The sequence below is a fragment of the Drosophila miranda genome, assembly GCF_003369915.1.
Source record: "Drosophila miranda strain MSH22 chromosome Y unlocalized genomic scaffold, D.miranda_PacBio2.1 Contig_Y3_pilon, whole genome shotgun sequence".
NCBI classification, from domain to species: Eukaryota; Metazoa; Arthropoda; class Insecta; order Diptera; family Drosophilidae; genus Drosophila; species Drosophila miranda.
In genome coordinates this window covers 8,073,687-8,093,246 of record NW_022881625.1, presented here as the reverse complement: position 1 = coordinate 8,093,246, position 19,560 = coordinate 8,073,687, and the positions used below count along the sequence as shown (strand labels likewise).

Sequence of the window (19,560 nt, the reverse complement as noted above, 5' to 3'; positions counted from 1 at the left end):
TTTCATCAAGAGTAAAAATGAGCGAGGGGGGATGAATTTCCAGTCGATTCCACTAGAAACGCAGAGATGTGACACAGCCGACGTATGAGGATCGCTGAGGAACATTTGCCGAAGCTCCAAAAGCTCATTTTTTGCTCCTACAAAATTTGTAGCGTTGTCTGACCAGATGATTCGAGGTTTGGGACGTAGACTTATAAAACGCCTTAATGCTGCCAGAAAGGATTCTGTAGATAGATCCCGAACGACTTCCAAATGAGTTGCTTTGGTGCTAAAGCATACGAAGACAGCGATGTAACATTTGATAGGAGGCCTGCTTCTGACTTCCGACTTGTGATAAAAGGATCCGCAAAAATCAACGCCCGTTGTGTGGAATGCTGGATTATTCCTTACGCGATTCGCAGGCAAGTTTCCCATGATATGTTCCCTCAGCACTGGCTTCAAACGCAAGCAAGTTGACCCTTCGACCGCGCTATGCCTTTGTCCTTGATAATGTAGAATCGATATATGTAAGCAAAGACGCGCTGCATGGATCCGAATGAGTTTTGAAATTTGCAATCGTACGATACATCCCTTTCGTTTGAAACAACCAATGCTGCATGACGACGTTCTGGTACATCGGTCGGCAATTGCAAGCCTGCAGGCCACTCTGAGCTCTCAAGACGCAAGAATGGTGGTCCAGAGATCCAAAGGCTGCTATCCATTAGTTCAGCGGGCGTGGATCCACGTGATATGATGTCGGCAGGATTCAACTTTGTGGGCACGTGATGACAAGTCATTCCAGCGGTGAGCTCCTGAATCCGCTGAACTCGATTAGAAACAAATATATTCAAATTCAATGGTGATTCTCGAATCCAGGCAAGGGCTATGGACGAATCCGACCAGCAATGTATTTGGCATGGAGCTGATAATCCCTTAACTATGGTGGACACTAGTTCGGCTAATACGAGGGCAGCGGACAGCTCAAGCTTGGGGATAGTCATACTTTTCAAGGGCGCGACTCTGGATTTAGAGCATAAGAGATGACTTTGCACAATGTCAAGAGCTTCCGAACGCATGTATACACAGGCGCCATATGCTGCTTGGCTCGCATCACAAAACGCGTGCATTTCTAATCTGGCTTGCTGCCGAAGCACGTAACGTGGAAACTTAAAGTTTTTAACCATCGACAACTGCGAAGTCAGCTCAATCCAAGTCGTATGTAGATCCTGGGGCAAGCTTTCGTCCCAATTCAACTTTAGGCTCTCGTTCCATAGCGACTGCATAAATATTTTAGCTTTTGTGATGATGGGAGAGATGAGCCCTAGAGGATCGTAGAACCTAGCTTGTGTAGACAGGACCGAACGCTTCGAGGTTGGGCCTGCAGCGGTTCCGACGTGAGCGAAGCTAAACAGAAGATTGTTCGTGGTGGGATCCCAAACTAGACCAAGCGCCTTGGTTACTTCAGTCCCGTCATGAAAGGTAAGGAACTTTTCGCGATCCGCCTCCGATACGCCTTCCAAAGCAGCGGGTTCATTGGAACGCCATTTACGTATGGGAAAACATCCTTTCGAAAGTAGCTCCTTTACCTGCTGACGAGTCTTGATGTCAGAATCAATGCTGTCCCCTCCAGATATGAGATCATCGACATAGAAATCTCTTCGAACAACATTAGCGCCAAGCGGAAAACGCAACTCTTGCTAAGAAAGCGGCAGGTTTGGTTCCGTAAGTAACAGTCTCCAACTTGAACACCTGAATCTCCTCCTTCGGGTCATTGCGCCATAGGATGCACTGCACGTGCGTATCGGGATGGGAAACGCGTACACAGCGGTACATTTTGCAGATATCGCCACACAAGGCGACTTTAAAAAAGCGGAAACGAAGCAGAGTTATCAGAATTTTAGGTTGGATGGTGGGTCCAGCCATTAGCGCATCATTCAGTGATACTCCAGACGCTGTTTTGGCAGATCCATCGAACACTACGCGTAATTTGGTGGTTGTACTATCCTGCTTGTGGACGCAATGGTGAGGCAAGAAGTACTGCGGGAGGTCTGACTGCCGCGAAGCTGGCGACATGTGTCCTAAATCACGATACTCCTGGAGAAACTCCATATATTTTGCCTTAAGCTGTGCATTTTTTGCTAGCTTCCTCTCCAAATTGAGAAATCTACGTAGCGCCTGCTGATACGATTCTCCTAATTCCTCTAGACTGAATTTGGTTGGCAAACGCACGGAGTAAGCTCCGGACTCTAGGCGAATGCAGTTTGTGACGAAATGCTGTTCGCAATGAACATCTTCCTCCGAAATTGATGAGGGCGAATAATCTCCATCGACTTCCCAAAACCGCCATACAATATCGCAAAAATTAGTCTCGCAAGGGGAGATGACAGGGGGATCTTCAACGGCTGCTAGCGCCGCACGGCTAAATTAGGATCAGCCAGTTTTAGATTATTTGGCATTGGCCAATCCTTTGCGTCTAGGCCGAAGTTAGGCTGCATTCCTGTGATTGAGGCAGTGATAATTGCAGAGAGGAAACCGCGATAGCTTTCGTCTTGAGATTGCAGGACGATGTCCACAGCCTTGCTGGATGGTAGAATTGACTCTCCAATACCGGCGATTTGAACGTGAGACGGGTGAGGATCTAACTGCAGCTGATTGGCGAGTCTCGATGTTATAAAGTTAACCTGAGAAGCGGAATCTAAAATGGCACGACATGGAATAAGCGATCCAAAACGGCCCCTGACATATACGATTGCAGTAGCTAGCAGCCCGTTTTGGCTAGGCAGAGATTTTTGACTCGAGGGGGGAGGGCTAATATATTTGCTTGCTGCTAGGGCACTTGCAGGATCATGCTGGGTCGATTCCGTGCTCGGCGACGGCAACTCAGCGTCAGCGCCCGACTGCATGTGGAGCAGTGTGTGATGCTTGGCCTGGCAATTTCTACATGCCCCTGACTTGCAGCGTTGCAATGAATGGCCTTTGTTGAGGCAGTTTAGACATAAATGGCGCTTCTTCACCTCCTTGTATCGAGAAAAAACAGGGAGATCTATAAATGCCTGGCATCGGTATATGTAGTGATCGGAGGATTTGCAATACTTGCATGTTGAGCTATTATGATCGTTAATGGAGGTGATTAGGGTGCTAGGTTTACTTTCTCCCACCTGCTGGCTAGGAACTGTTACCATAGCCGATCCCAAATTTTCCAGCATCCGACATCTTGCTTCCAAGAATGAGGCCATGCTTGACCACCGAGGCAATCCTGACGTCGGCAAGTTCTCTTCCCATTTCTCCTTGGTCTTGTGGTCCAATTTCGTGCCTATGATGAAGATCAGCAACCCATCGGAAATCTCCTGCGGGGTCGCCAAGGTCTGAAGTGCACGCAAGTGCGAATTGATTTTATCGCTGAGCGCGCGCAAGCCGATAGCCGAGCCCTTCTCCACCCCTTGCAGCCCGAAAATAGCCTTGACGTGTGCCTGAAAATGTAACAGTTTATTATCGAATCGCAACATTAGTAAATTCAACACGCCTTGTCGTAATTCTCCTCAGAAAGTTCCAAGGAACGAATCGTATCCAGCGCAGCACCATCTAGACATCCACGAAGATATTGGAATTTTTCGATGATTGGTATACGATGGTCTTTGTGCACCATTGTCGAAAACATCGCGTGGAATTCTGGCCAATCCATGTAGCTCCCACCGAATCGCGGAAGCTGCAACTCGGGCACTCGAGCATTCCCCTCGAGAGTATGCCGAGCCGTTGAATTGGCAACATTTACCGTGCGAGCAGCCATCAACTCCCGCGACAGTCTGGACCTAACCTTGACATAAACATTCGAAAAGTCCAGCCGGGCATCATGGGCTAACTGCAGGAAATCCAGCCTTTCAAGGCTCGTTTGAGCGGCATCGAAATCCGCATTCATTCGCTCGATTTGCTCTAAGCGAGCTTGAAGTTCTGCCTCATCTAACTCGGCAAGCTCTTCCTTGGTAAGAAAGCGATCCATGGCCCTTAGTTGGCGCGCGATGGACTCGGCCTTGTGCTTGTAGAAATCTACATCACTCGGCATTGCTGCGTTCGCGACATTGGTAGGCTCAGGTGCTGCCATGTTGAGGTTTTAAAAGAGTCCCTCAGCACGACCGAAAAAGACACCCTGTATACGTATAAACGTGGGAACCCAAAGCAAAGGGATTACAGCTAATGCCTTTAGCTGTGCGGCTGTGCGAGCTGTCCGATTCCGCTTTGTACTCCGCTTGTGTGTATTAGTGAGTTCGCTGCACTGCCTACCGCACTGCACTGACCGAATTGGCGCGACAGAGAAATTAATAGCCAGCAATGCGTGTATGTAGGTGTATGTAAGTGGGTTTTAGCACCGAATTGTGCTTAACCGCCGAAAATTTGCTAGGGCTAACGAATGTCGATCGCGAATGATTATTAATTGACACTGCAACTCAGAGATCACGTCGGGGTCACCAAATTTTATGTGGAGATAATGTTTTTTATCCCCAATCGGCCGACTAATTATTTCGAATTAAATAAAACTCGGCGCAGAAATAAAATTACGATATGTTCTTTAATGCGTGACATCCAAATTGCAAGTGTGGCTTGCCTGCCCTTTACATTGCCGCTCCGATCGCTAAGCGCAGCTTCGCTCGGCCGACGTCGGTAGGCAGACGCAAAGCGGAGATAGCGAAGAGCGAGCTGGCAGAGAGCTTTTAGCAGGGCAAGCAAGCGCAGAGCTTTAACAAACAAATGAGTGATATAGACATAAGTAACAAACAAAATAAGCGGCTGAGGGCCAAGAATTAGGTGCTATTTGGCAAGCAGCTAAACGGCTGGGTTCTGCTCCGAACAGAGATAATAATTGGATTGGAGCTAGTCTACATCTAGTCTTTAATCTCCTACGCGTTGCATAAAGTTATTCAAAACCAAATCCTGATTGCTACAGTAACTGAACGAAGAGGAGATACAAATTGGATTGGTCAGCTTTTTATCATACAAAACCTGTGGCATTGGACTTCCACATATGCATATGTATGTATGTATATACTAATTTTTTCGCTCCACAATAGGGTACACAACACGTATGCAGCGCTTTTTGGCCTTCGCCTCGTTTGAAATTCGATTTACATACACCTCTGGCCAGGAAAATGGCCTTACCAAGGTTGGGGGAGCGCGAAAAATACGGAAAATTAAGAGCTACATAAGCATGAAATTTGCTTGACAAAATTTTACCATTAGACTTAATTAAATTGTCAATTGAAATGAAAAATGGGGACTGGGCGACGGTGGCTGCTGGAAGTTGCAGGAGAACGAGAACCCACTTCAATTGAAGGGTGCAGATAACGTGGTAATGACTTTAAATAGGAAATAATGAGACTTTCAGCTTTAGCGCAGCGCATCGAAGAGATTTCGTACAACACGGTGGCATCAACTTAATTAAGTCGGGAATAGCATCCTTTGAAAACCTGTACCGACACCAACTGGCATCAATGACAGACAATGGCCAGACCCAGACCCAGACCAAGACCCAGACCACACAGGGTGTGGGTGTAGCTGTGGGTGTGAGGAGCATGTGACATTTTCAGAGCTGGGCCAACAAATGGGTTCAGCCTGGGCCTGGCCCCACTTCAAAACTTTTTGGCCTTCGCCATCCATAAATTTCCAGATCGCAACTTTGCTCTTCGGATTGCTTCGAGCTTATTGTACGTACTTTGGCCCCAGCAAATACGAGTATTTGAAGCCTTTGGCACGTACCTCTTTTATCCGAAAGTTGGCCCATTGAAGAGGCCTGGACTGCCACCAGCTGTTCATTTCTGTTAGGCCGTTGCCAAGTGGATTAGCGCAAATATTTTAAATTTCTGTTGGTCGGTCCACAGACAAGAGTGCTGAGAGGCTTTACTTTGTGGCTTAATTAAACTCAATTATAATCGTGTTGACACTTTTGTTATTCTGTATTCTGTAGTTGTTTTTGTTGGGGCGAAAGCAAATTAAAACTTCAAACTTGATAAATGCCGAGTGCGAACAAAACTTCTGCTCCATTATGGATTGTTTTACCTGAAGATTAGTTGGGAATCTCGATTGCAATTACTCCAACGAATCTCATTGCCGGAGAGTGGTCCAACCACAGGAAATTTAATTGCTTTCGAGTGGGTTTCAATTACGCAAATTGCATTAGACATCACCACGCACGGATTCCCAATGAATCCAAACATATAGTACTCTTAGCTGTATATTATTTATGAATCGGATCAAGCTATCGGCCTTGCCAGCTGTACCTAGCCCAAGTTTTGCCCCAATCGGTGTAGGAATTCCCTCTTGCTGCATCGCAAAACATCAGCAAATGTCAGAAAAGGGGTCCATTCTTTATCCTCCAAGGCTGCCGCACTTTGACCTGCCTGCTCTACTCAGGTGGAGGCTGGTGTGATTGATTTGATTGCTGTCACCGAATGGGATGACAATCCATCCAATTCAATGAGCTACTCACTTTCGCCTCGAGTTTGTCCTGGGTCTTCCAGCTGTCCTTTGAAGTCCTCGTCAGAGGTATCGCTCCCGGGCGAAATGAAAGTCGTTTACATTTTTTATCAACTTTAAGTGGAAGATTATGGAGGGCACTTCGTGCTGGTTTTCGTACAACTTACCCCTGGGAACGTTTTCATAATTTTCTACCTCCAACATTGCCATTCATTTCTCATTAAATGTGCCGTGCCCCAGGACGGCTCCCAGGACCCCAAGGGCGGCGGAAGATGTGCATTTATCCATTACCGTTGACGTTGCTGTCGACTCTCCTCTCCGCTCGAATCACCCGGTTAAAATGTAATTATCCTGCCTGGACTCGGCACTCCATGGCGTTGCATTCCACGTCTGAAATTCAGCCATGTCTTAAAAGCCGGAAATCGAGTTGACTTGCCCTATGCCCTGGCCAAATGCATGTGGAATGAACTCGTTCGGAGAGTTATGGTTGTGAATTCAAGTTAATTGAATATCTATAGACGTGCATGGTGCCGAAGCAGAGGGGCCTCGCATAATTGTCGGCTCATTAAACGATAATGCAGGAAAATTGATGCCCGGCCTTTTTCCATTCCCCATTTTTGGGGGAAATTGAATTTCATAAACTTTCCGATGAAAAACAGGGTTGCGGGGGAGCCTCCCCAGGGAAGTTCCCAGCAGCAATTAGTGCGCTATGTCTCGGGAGTGCCCGGCTTCGGAAGTGGCAGGAGCCCCGAGAAGCGGCAGGAACGTGGCCGAAGTCACCGACGGGGCGTTCCTTGCCGTGCCGTGCGTCAGCTGGGGAAAATCGAAACCAAAAAGTTTGCTTATGCTTAGAATGCCAGCGGAATTGCTGGCAGGAGGTGGAGTGGGAGCTGGGAGCTGGGAGGCTTGGGGGCTTGGATGCTGGCAGGATGCGGCTCTCTCTGATGCCATTGACATCAGCAACACGGCCACGGCTGTTGTCATTCAAGTGTTCTAATCAATTCTGATTTAATTTTACGCCCAATTAAGTGTGAAAAGCTTTTGATGTTGGGCACACGGGTGCGAGCGGCAAATGGATGCAGACAAGGACTCGCAGGGGCGCAGTCACACAAGCGTGAGCATTGAATATGCCACAGATACATATGTGGGGTCGGTCCTTTGCTCGCACGAGTCCCAGTTAGGCTCTCACACTTGAATAAAGCCATTCCAGACATCAATATTTTGATCCTTCCCTGGTTGGGCTATTTGTACTTACCGCTGCTTCTGTATCCACGCTGTGGCTTCCGCACCCGCTCTCACTGCTCCACGCTTTCACACACTTTCCGTATGCATCTCTCTTTCTCTCTCTTTGTGTATCTCTAACCATCTCTCTTATGACAGAGACAGACGTGGCAGATAGTTCCGCCAAGACATTATCCAATAATCTTTATCAACAGCCACAGCCAGCACTGTAGCATGCGCGCAGCGTGCCTACCTCCACCTCCAGCTCCAGGTTAAGTTTGTTGGAAACTTTAGTCTGCATGACAGTCGATCCGATATCCCTGTGCATTTGGATTTGTTTGCAGGTAACGACAAGGCTCAAGACATTTTACTAATTAAATATCAATGTACTTTTCCTTCCATTTGCCTAATTTACCGCTGTCAACAGCAAGACAAACAATATTGTAGTCCAAAAGAGTGTACACACTGGCCGCTCAGGGCTGTCACGCTACGATAAAATAAAAACAGCTGTGTCGTAAATATGCGATTAAAAATTCAACGAAATATTTGTATCCCCGCGAAGCTTGGTTTTTGGAGATCAAAAAGGTCTTCCATATCCCGATGTCTCTGAAGATAGGGCTTATCCGAAGTCCCTTCAAAATGGAAGAGCGTAATCCGCTTTTACATTAAATCGGATTTAAGTATATACTCTATAGCGGCAGATATTCAAATTTATTTTCTTGGAAATCCTTACAGAAATTTAAATGATTAAATTCCAAGTGCTCTTAAAGATGGGAAACCGAACCAAACTGTCGTCTAGGGCCTGAAATTGTCCAACTCCTGATGGCACTTCAGGTGACGGCGTAAACGCCAAGCTCCGCCTGAGGGGGGCCAGGAGGGCCCATGGAGTGGGGCCATAAAACAATATTGTTGTAAATTTACGATACCCCCGGCCATGTATGACAGAAGGTACATAAATACTCGAACACATAAAGGCACGGGGCAGGAGGCAGTCGACATTTTCTTTCCACCAAGAAATTAGCAAAGGATGGAGGGTAGGAAACGAAACGAGCTCCATTGCTCCACCATTCTTTTGGAGGAATAAATTAATTTATTGAATGAACAGATTGCATTTTAAATTTATTATACTTCCATAGTATTGATTTTGGGGCACATGAATTTCTCTTTACATGATAGAAAATTTAGGTGTTGGAGATTGACGTAAGGCCAATCCCGGTTTTTCACACTGGGCTTAACTTTGTATTATAATTGGACATCCCATCGTATTTATGTATATATTAAGCCTATGTTTTGTGTTTGTATGGGGGTTTCTTTCATTGTCCTCCTCACAGGACAAGTGTTTTTTAATCAAATTACAATTGGGGTTAATTTAATAAACTCTCACTTTCTACCTTTTACAGGATCTGTTCTATCTTTCATGTGTGTCCTGTGGCTGTTTTAACTGTGGCTGGCGCTGTGCCACTTGCAAATAAATCACTTTCTTTTGCCTCTTGTAAAGAGTGTGCGGTGTGTGTGATTATGGGTTACGTGTTCGAGTGTCTGTATGCTACGGGTGTGGATGAACATTATTGGATTGCATTGAAAGAACTGGTAGCTTAGAAATAATGTATCGGCACTGGCGTTTTTGGGAGATATTTCTTTAAACTTTTTTTTCTTGAGTTTTGCCATTTTTAAAGTCTATCAAACAAAATTTAGCACTGAACTGCGTAAAAGAAACAATTTAGAAGAACTGAAAAAGCCGAAATGGAAACGAGTAGAAAAACGATGTTTCTTTTTTTGAACACCAAACGCTGGCACGGCCCTGTTCGATGCGATTCGGCTCTGATTGGTTCCGCTTCAGCTTGAGATCGGTCTGATTTGGCCAACTTATTTGGGGAAGCAGGAAAGCGCTCCCGATTTGCAATAACAACTAGTAATACACGCATATATACGGCATGATATATATGTAGGCAATGGTAAACGAAAGACAACTAGTATTCCCTGGGGGTTGGTGGTGTGGTTATGTTGCGCCCATATCGAGCAATCGGAACCCAGATAGGACTGGGCTGAGTTCCTTCGCTGAGGTGTGTGTGTGTGGTGTGGTGTGGTGCTGGTTTTTGTACGAACATATTTGCTTTCTAACTTATTTCCCAAATTGATTTTGATATTCCTAAATTCCGGGATCCTAACTGAATCCCTCTCTCCACGTCAAGGTCACTCAAGTGTGCTGCTGTAGGTGGGTATGTATGTGTTCCAGGTGAAATGTGTTGACATGTGTGAGTGTGTGCGTGTGGGATGGGCTACCACACTCCGGACTACGAACGCCGCTCAGTAGACAATGAGCAGGTTGTTCTCATTGAAGCCGGCGGAGTGTCCGGCGTTGCGTACAATGAAACAGGATCCATCGAAGTGCATGCGCTTCTCATTGCGACTACAAAGGACAGAACAGAACGGAAGTTAGCAGAGCAGGATGACGGGCGAGGGGGAGGGGGAAGGGGAGGTTGAGAGCATCGGTTTGACACTCACCGAACAAACAGATGCGAGGTCTTGCCCAGAGAGGCAGTGCAATGGATGCCAGGTGTGGCCAAAGTGGCCGATCCATTGCCGGGACTGGTGCGAATCAAGCACTTGTTGTCCACACGAGTGACCTTCACCCGGCCATCGGCTGCCTGGGTGATGCGAAATCCGTTTATGTCATAGATCTCAGTGCCATCCTCGGTACAGGTGTAAGCTGAATTGGCAATCACGTCATGGGCTTCAGCCATATAAGAGGGACCATGCCGCGAGTCGCTGCGAGAAGTTCGGGAATTAAATCGAAATTAGCCAAATAAGAAGCGATGCAATTGGCCGGGGGGACTCACTCATAGAACACTGCCAGGGTGTAGTCCTTGGTCAGATCGGTGAAAGTGTCGGTTGTGGTGCGCGTCCCGGCTGTGTCCACCAGGTAGATGAGAGCGCACGCCTCGCTGGTGAAGCTCACACCCTTGTACCACATCTTGTAATGGGAAGATAATTCAAAGGATTCAAATATGCCACGTTGGGGTAAGGGCCATTCCCACTCACACAAAGTTATTGCCCTTCATGCCGTCGTAGGTGACTATTTCGACTTTAGCGCCGCTCTGCAAGATGCGTCCATTGGGGTGGATCAAAGCCGAGTTGCTGCAGTTGCGTGATAGACCAACTTGTCCGCCTTGTCCGCCATGTCATGTCAATTCTGCCCCATGCAAAGAAAGGTATTAACATTAGGGGTCGGTCTTAAAGAAGAGCCAAGGGGCTGGGGGCGTCCACACTCACCGCACGCCATCGCGGAGGCGCAACTGGATGGTGCCGTTCGTCATGGCAATGGGTCCAGAGCCGGGACATGCCGGCGGTATGTGGTTCTCGAGCTCGAAGTTGCGTGTGCTGCTCACGCGTGCCAAGGCGTATGGTGGAGGGGGCATTGGAGACGGCAACTGTTGGGAATTCTGAGATTGAGCATAGAATCGGCTAGATTTACAGATATGCAGGAGCCCCTTACCAGGCAGTAGTTCTGCTCGTTGTCGAAGCCATAGGTGGGCGTGACATTGTAGCGCCCTGTGAGTGCCTTGCCGTTGTGCGCCATTTTGCCAGCGTCTATTTCCTGCATATTCCCTGGCCCGTACTGGGGAGGGTTGGAAATGTGTATGCCCGGCAGTTGGACGTATGGACGGGCCGACTGACTGCCGACGGGGTAATTGGCGCACTCCTTGGAAATGCCGCTTGTGATGGTGTTGGTGCCAACGGTGGCGCTGCTAGCGAGACTGGAGCTGCTGCCGCGATCCATGTGGCCCACGGAGTCCGTGCCGGAGGACAGCGAGATGCTGCTCATGCGTTGGGACAGCTGCCCCCCAGTCATGCCGACACGCAAGCTTGCGTGCTTAGGGAGGGGGGATGAGAGTCCGAGAGGTAGTAGCGGAAGTTAGATCCGGAAGGAAATGAAAAGGTGAGGAAGTGAAAGTGCCAGAAAATAATTGAATACCGGCAGGAGAGAAAACGACAGATACGAGAGAAAGTGTCAGCAGCGCAGAAATCGAATGACTTTGCAACTGTTGCTAACATTCTGTCGACATTCTGTTAACGCATGCATATACATACATACATACATATATGTATTTACATACGTGTGTGCGTTTTTCCCAATTTGCATTTGATTTTTATAGAAATTAACCAAACTATTTTGAATAGTATTAGAAGAGAAGAGAAGAGAAGAGAAGAGGGGGGAATAGAGAAGGAAAATTCGAATATTAAAGTCAGAAAGTAAGAGAGCAATGGTGGAAAAGAGCGAGACGGAAAATAAGAAGGTCTGAAATAACAGGAGGGCAATGAGGTGATGTGGCAATGCTGCTGTTGCCGAGCTGTTAAGACTGCGGCGGCTGTTAACTCGCTGTTGATACCCTGCTAGCGCGATGATGCGTGAAGAAACTTTCACGTTATTGCTTGGAATTTCACTTACCGGCGATGGGTTGTTGGTGTAGACGGAGCGCTGGCGCACCCCGTTGGGCGGCTTGGTGGGCGAGCGCAAGATGTTGTTGATTTTGTCGTTCATCTGAGCACGCGACAAGAAGTCCTCGGCATTGAAGATCCCCACACGGGCGACCTTCGGGCTGCTTACTTGCGAGACCGGCTCCTGCTGGGAAGTCTCGCAGTCCGATGACTGGCACTGCGCCTCCTTGGTGCTGACCTTGGGCTCAACGGACTTCGGCTCGGTGACCATTTTGATTTGGCAACTTTTTTCTTCTCGCTTTCTTTTCGTCAAGTGAGTTCACAAAACCGGCGTTTGTGTACGGCAAATGTGAAATTTTTCACTTTAAATATGTGTGAACTTACATGAGAACACGCGCGTGCTAAATACAGTTTTAGAATATTTTGTTCGACACTTCTCACTACGACTCTGAGAGGAATTTTAATTTTTATATTTAATTTTCCACTTTACATGAGCTCCGCTCGCTGGCACAATTTTCGAAAGGATGACTGTTCGGATTTTCACACTGAAAGTCGTCGCCTGCTCAAACCGGAATTCAAAGTGAAAAGCAGAGCTGTCTCCCGATTATAATCGGAGCGATATTCAGGGCTGCATTTCAATGTTGTATGGATGTAGATCAGATACTAATTACTGTACATTTTCGTATTATTAATGGTACTCCGTGGCTTGAGTCTTGAGCTTCACAAAAAATTGGTTTACCAAATTACCAAATGGTTAAATGGTAAAATGTTTAATTCGTACACTGCTCATTTTCACCTTGTTCGATCCTTTCGGATTCCTGTAAAGAAAATTTACCAAATACAATTCGTTCACAGACTTGCATTAAGGCGCCGCACTGACGCTGATCTATCCACAAGCCTGGAAAAAAGTATTGACCCGTCATCGTTTTGGCCCAAAGTAACTTCATTCTGGTCATGGCTATTTGTGGAATACTTCTGGCAGTCTTAATTTAATTTGGATCTCTTCCATAAACTTCGTGCACTGCAACTCTCTCTTCCTTAACTCCTCTCAAATCTGATTTCCTATAGATTATTAATTGGTACTTTGTATCGTTGCCCGTCGGCCTAATCCTATTTCACGCTTTTAGAGTCGGACAAATGAAGTTTGCCAGCATCAAAGTCAAGCAAAATCGAATTAAGCAATAGGCGCCGCTCCCAACAGCATCAAGCAGAAGCTTTAAAGCATATTAGAAAATTGAAAAGTCAGCCAAAAGAGTAGCACTTGGCCATGTAAAAGTACTGTGCTGTGTGCTCGATGGTGGCATAAAACTGAAAGTTTCAATTTTCTGAAGTGCTCGCCTTGGCTCGAGAAGGTTGCGAAATGCCAAGTGTCAGTGCCAAAGGAGGCGGCTAAGCACGGAGGAGCCTCATCTTGGTTGGTTACTGCTGATGCAGTGTATCGCATATCTGCTTCGTCAGATGGAATTTCTGGCATCATCTTTACGTGAGGGTACACACTTGTGTCCTGGAATTTGCATGCAAAATATAATAGTGCTAGGTGGCCATTTATGTATGTACAAGCTAAGCTCTCTATAGCGGACACATGGTTCCAGTAATTCAATCCGTACTATCCATATAGTGTAAGTAGCGAATTTGTACAGCTTTTGTTAGATGTTTGGTTCTACCCAAATTGTCGGATATGTGCGGATAATGCTGGGGGGCTATTGACAAATTAGCCAAAATTTAGAATTTGGCAGGCCCTGAAGGACGCCCGTCCGCGCTTGTGGCAATGAAAATTAACTGAGACATCGCACGTCTGGTGTGTGGGGGAGTGTTATTGTTTTGCCACCTTGTAGTCTGGATCGTAGAGAACTATTGTCGAACGGTTCAGTTCAGTAGGCAACCCTGAACTTCTTGCGAATCGATTGACAACTATATCCCCTCGCCTGCTCACATGATTGATGCTGGCTTTCACTTTTTCGGCTAGAGCGCATTGACTTCCCCTGCTTTTGGCCATTGCTGCCCACGCAGCATGGCACAGCGAATATTCGCCTAAAAATTCTATCTCATTTTGCTTGTGACATATTTGAAATTTATTTTCGGTGCTGATGCTGCCACCCCGATGCTGTTGCTGTTGCTGTTGCAGCTGCATCTGCACCTCCGACCACGCACTGCATTGACTCAGTTTGAGAGTGAAAATAAAAAAGAACAGTTGGCAAGTACTGTATTTATAGAAAATGAAATATGCATGGAATCCGAATGAAATACGGAAACTCATTTGTAAAAAGCTACAATGCCTTGACCGGCTCCACCACCTCTTTTGTTGTCACTTACAGCAGCCGCAAGCGAACAAATTGGTTAACCTCCTTTTATTTTTTTCCTTTCCTGTTATTGGTAGTACGAGTCCATATTTATGGTTCGTAAATATGAATGTGGGATTTTTGTCGAGCCATTACCAATTGGACGGCCATTTACGGCAGGCAAGGGCAGAGAGGAAGCAGAATTGTGGTCTTTTTCTAGTTTGAATTGCTTATTGATTATTTGCTTGCCACATTTTAATTAACTGGATTTCGTTTCGCAGAACGAATGTGTAACAGTAAGCTTTTGGCAGCGAGCACTGCTCTGAAATATTCTATCTATGCTCCAAGGGGATTTCATTTCCACTCGGTCGAATGCGAAATGTGGAAAAACTATTTTCGTCGACCCAAGAAAACTCATGAAAGTGTCAATGAACTTTGGCGCAGACAAATCCGGCCGAGACGGCCCCAGACGGCCAAGACCCAGACCACACAGGGTGTGGGTGTAGCTGTGGGTGTGAGGAGCATGTGACATTTTCAGAGCTGGGCCAACAAATGGGTTTTGGCAGCAAAACATTTTGGCCTTCGCCATCCATAAATTTCCAGATCGCAACTTTGCTCTTCGGATTGCTTCGAGTTTATTGTACGTACTTTGGCCCCAGCAAATACGAGTATTTGAAGCCTTTGGCACGTACCTCTTTTATCCGAAAGTTGGGCCATTGAAGAGGCCTGGACTGGCACCAGCTGTTCATTTCTGTTAGGCCGTTGCCAAGTGGATTAACGCAAATATTTTAAATTTCTGTTGGGCGGTCCACAGACAAGAGTGCTGAGAGGCTTTACTTTGCGGCTTAATTAAACTCAATTATAATCGTGTTGACACTTTTGTTATTCTGTATTCTGTAGTTGTTTTTGTTGGGGCGAAAGCAAATTAAAACTTCAAACTTGATAAATGTCGAGTGCGAACAAAACTTCTGCTCCATTATGGATTGTTTTACCTGAAGATTAGTTGGGAATCTCGATTGCAATTACTCCAACGAATCTCATTGCCGGAGAGTGGTCCAAGCACAGGAAATTTAATTGCTTTCGAGTGGGTTTCAATTACGCAAATTGCATTAGACATCACCACGCACGGATTCCCAATGAATCCAAACATATAGTACTCTTAGCTGTATATTATTTATGAATCGGATCAAGCTATCGGCCTTGCCAGCTGTACCTAGCCCAAGTTTTGCCCCAATCGGTGTAGGAATTCCCTCTTGCTGCATCGCAAAACATCACCATATGTCAGAAAAGGGGTCCATTCTTTATCCTCCAAGGCTTCCGCACTTTGACCTGCCTGCTCTACTCAGGTGGAGGCTGGTGTGATTGATTTGATTGCTGTCACCGACTGGGATGACAATCCATCCAATTCAATGAGCTACTCACTTTCGCCTCGAGTTTGTCCTGGGTCTTCCAGCTGTCCTTTGAAGTCCTCGTCAGAGGTATCGCTCCCGGGCGAAATGAAAGTCGTTTACATTTTTTATCAACTTTAAGTGGAAGATTATGGAGGGCACTTCGTGCTGGTTTTCTTACAACTTACCCCTGGGAACGTTTTCATAATTTTCTACCTCCAACATTGCCATTCATTTCCCATTAAATGTTACGTGCCCCAGGACGACTCTCCTCTCCGCTCGAATCACCCGGTTAAAATGTAATTATCCTGCCTGGACTCGGCACTCCATGGCGTTGCATTCCACGTCTGAAATTCAGCCATGTCTTAATAGCCGGAAATCGAGTTGACTTGCCCTATGCCCTGGCCAAATGCATGTGGAATGAACTCGTTCGGAGAGTTATGGTTGTGAATTCAAGTTAATTGAATATCTATAGACGTGCATGGTGCCGAAGCAGAGGGGCCTCGCATAATTGTCGGCTCATTAAACGATAATGCAGGAAAATTGATGCCCGGCCTTTTTCCATTCCATTCCCCATTTTTGGGGGAAATTGAATTTCATAAACTTTCCGATGAAAAACAGGGTTGCGGGGGAGCCTCCCCAGGGAAGTTCCCAGCAGCAATTAGTGCGCTCTGTCTCGGGAGTGCCCGGCTTCGGAAGTGGCAGGAGCCCCGAGAAGCGGCAGGAACGTGGCCGAAGTCACCGACGTGCCGTGCCTTGCCGAGCCGTGCGCCAGCTGGGGAAAATCGAAACCAAAAAGTTTGTTTATGCTTAGAATGCCAGCGGAATTGCTGGCAGGAGGTGGAGTGGGAGCTGGGAGCTGGGAGGCTTGGGGGCTTGGATGCTGGCAGGATGCGGCTTTCTCTGATGCCATTGACATCAGCAACACGGCCACGGCTGTTGTCATTCAAGTGTTCTAATCAATTCTGATTTAATTTTACGCCCAATTAAGTGTGAAAAGCTTTTGATGTTGGGCACACGGGTGCGAGCGGCAAATGGATGCAGACAAGGACTCGCAGGGGCGAAGTCACACAAGCGTGAGCATTGAATATGCCACAGATACATATGTGGGGTCGGTCCTTTGCTCGCACGAGTCCCAGTTAGGCTCTCACACTTGAATAAAGCCATTCCAGACATCAATATTTTGATCCTTCCCTGGTTGGGCTATTTGTACTTACCGCTGCTTCTGTATCCACGCTGTGGCTTCGGCACCCGCTCTCACTGCTCCACGCTTTCACACACTTTCCGTATGCATCTCTCTTTCTCTCTCTTTGTGTATCTCTAATCATGGAACAACTTTCTTCTTATGAAAGAGACAGACGTGGCAGATAGTTCCGCCAAGACATTATCCAATAATCTTTATCAACAGCCACAGCCAGCGCTGTAGCATCCGCGCCGCGTGCCTACCTCCACCTCCAGCTCCAGGTTAAGTTTGTTGGAAACTTTAGTCTGCATGACAGTCGATCCGATATCCCTGTGCATTTGGATTTGTTTGCAGGTAACGACAAGGCTCAAGACATTTGACTAATTAAATATCAATGTACTTTTCCTTCCATTTGCCTAATTTACCGCTGTCAACAGCAAGACAAACAATATTGTAGTCCAAAAGAGTGTACACACTGGCCGCCCAGGGCTGTCAGGCTACGATAAAATAAAAACAGCTGTGTCGTAAATGTGCGATTAAAAATTTAACGAAATATTTGTATCCCGCGAAGCTTGGTTTTTGGAGATCAAAAAGGTCTTCCATATCCCGATGTCTCCGAAGATAGGGCTTATCCGAAGTCCCTTCAAAATGGAAGAGCGTAATCCGCTTTTACATTAAATCGGATTTAAGTATATACTCTATAGCGGCAGATATTCAAATTTATTTTCTTGGAAATCCTCACAGAAATTTAAATGATTAAATTCCAAGTGCTCTTAAAGATGGGAAACCGAACCAAACTGTCGTCTAGGGCCTGAAATTGTCCAACTCCTGATGGCACTTCAGGTGACGGCGTAAACGCCAAGCTCCGCCTGAGGGGGGCCAGGAGGGCCCATGGAGTGGGGCCATAAAACAATATTGTTGTAAATTTACGATACCCCCGGCCATGTATGACAGAAGGTACATAAATACTCGAACACATAAAGGCACGGGGCAGGAGGCAGTCGACATTTTCTTTCCACCAAGAAATTAGCAAAGGATGGAGGGTAGGAAACGAAACGAGCTCCATTGCTCCACCATTCTTTTGGAGGAATAAATTAATTTATTGAATGAACAGATTGAATTTTAAATTTATTATACTTCCATAGTATTGATTTTGGGGCACATGAATTTCTCTTTACATGATAGAAAATTTAGGTGTTGGAGATTGACGTAAGGCCAATCCCGGTTTTTCACACTGGGCTTAACTTTGTATTATAATTGGACATCCCATCGTATTTATGTATATATTAAGCCTATGTTTTGTGTTTGTATGGGGGTTTCTTTCATTGTCCTCCTCACAGGACAAGTGTTTTTTAATCAAATTACAATTGGGGTTAATTTAATAAACTCTCACTTTCTACCTTTTACAGGATCTGTTCTATCTTTCATGTGTGTCCTGTGGCTGTTTTAACTGTGGCTGGCGCTGTGCCACTTGCAAATAAATCACTTTCTTTTGCCTCTTGTAAAGAGTGTGCGGTGTGTGTGATTATGGGTTACGTGTTCGAGTGTCTGTATGCTACGGGTGTGGATGAACATTATTGGATTGCATTTAAAGAACTGGTAGCTTAGAAATAATGTATCGGCACTGGCGTTACGTTGCCTAAACGTAACGCCCAAGAGAACTAGTCCTCTGATCTACTATAATTGTTGAATACACGTTGCTTAATCAGACGCACCAACTGTGCATAATTTTGTAAATTTTTTTTTGGAAGATATTTCTTTAAACTTTTTTTTCTTGAGTTTTGCCATTTTTAAAGTCTATCAAACAAAATTTAGAACTGAACTGCGTAAAAGAAACAATTTAGAAGAACTGAAAAAGCCGAAATGGAAACGAGTAGAAAAACGATGTTTCTTTTTTTGAACACCAAACGCTGGCACGGCCCTGTTCGATGCGATTCGGCTCTGATTGGTTCCGCGTCAGCTTGAGATCGGTCTGATTTGGCCATCTGATTTGGGGAAGCAGGAAAGCGCTCCCGATTTGCAATAACAACTAGTAATACCCGCATATATACGGCGTGATATATATGTAGGCAATGGTAAACGAAAGACAACTAGTATTCCCTGGGGGTTGGTGGTGTGGTTGTGTTGCGCCCATGTCGAGCAATCGGAACCCAGATAGGACTGGGCTGAGTTCCTTCGCTGAGGTGTGTGTGTGTGGTGTGGTGTGGTGCTGGTTTTATATTTATATTTTATATTTATAAAATAACAATTATGGTTGGGAAGGGGGGGGGTGGGTCCGCTCCCGCGGGACTGCCGCTAGGCATTACTTCGCGGTGCGGGCTTTGGGGTCATCTTTCTGGCTTAGTTTGTCCGGCTTCGCTCCAGCCTGCGCAGCTCCTTGATCACGCTTGCTGCCATGTAGGCGACCGCGTTCCAAGATTGCTCATCGGCTAGCATCTGGTCGGTAAGGGTGTCCACACTCACTTCTGCCAGCGTCTCCCCTAGCCTCGTTCGTTCTTGCGAGAAGCGGGGGCATACAAAGAAGACGGGCTCTGCATCCTCGTCGACTCCAGGCCCGCAGCAGCTGCAATACGGGTCGTCAGCATGCCTAAAGCGATGCAGGTAC

At 46.3% G+C, this 19,560-nt stretch overlaps 2 protein-coding genes across 3 annotated transcripts; both read right to left on the bottom strand.

Moving 5' to 3' along the window:
- Positions 1-9,953: 9,953 nt before the first annotated feature.
- LOC117194344 lies at positions 9,954-10,665 on the bottom strand. Its single transcript, XM_033398913.1, has 3 exons — positions 10,506-10,665; positions 10,171-10,434; positions 9,954-10,075 (listed from the first exon to the last, which is right to left on the bottom strand). The coding sequence occupies exons 1-3, from the start codon at positions 10,637-10,639 to the stop codon at positions 9,973-9,975; spliced, it is 501 nt and encodes a 166-aa protein (XP_033254804.1). The 5' UTR covers positions 10,640-10,665; the 3' UTR covers positions 9,954-9,972.
- A 72-nt stretch (positions 10,666-10,737) lies between these two features.
- Positions 10,738-12,513, bottom strand: LOC117194339. Of its 2 annotated transcripts, none has more exons than XM_033398907.1 (4): positions 12,116-12,513; positions 11,162-11,539; positions 10,939-11,096; positions 10,738-10,858 (listed from the first exon to the last, which is right to left on the bottom strand). In XM_033398907.1, the coding sequence occupies exons 1-4, from the start codon at positions 12,374-12,376 to the stop codon at positions 10,753-10,755; spliced, it is 903 nt and encodes a 300-aa protein (XP_033254798.1). In that variant the 5' UTR covers positions 12,377-12,513; the 3' UTR covers positions 10,738-10,752. The 2 variants fall into 2 exon arrangements, with proteins under 2 accessions (XP_033254798.1, XP_033254796.1); XM_033398905.1 differs by having other exon boundaries at positions 10,939-11,108; positions 12,116-12,498.
- Between the last annotated feature and the right edge of the window lie 7,047 nt (positions 12,514-19,560).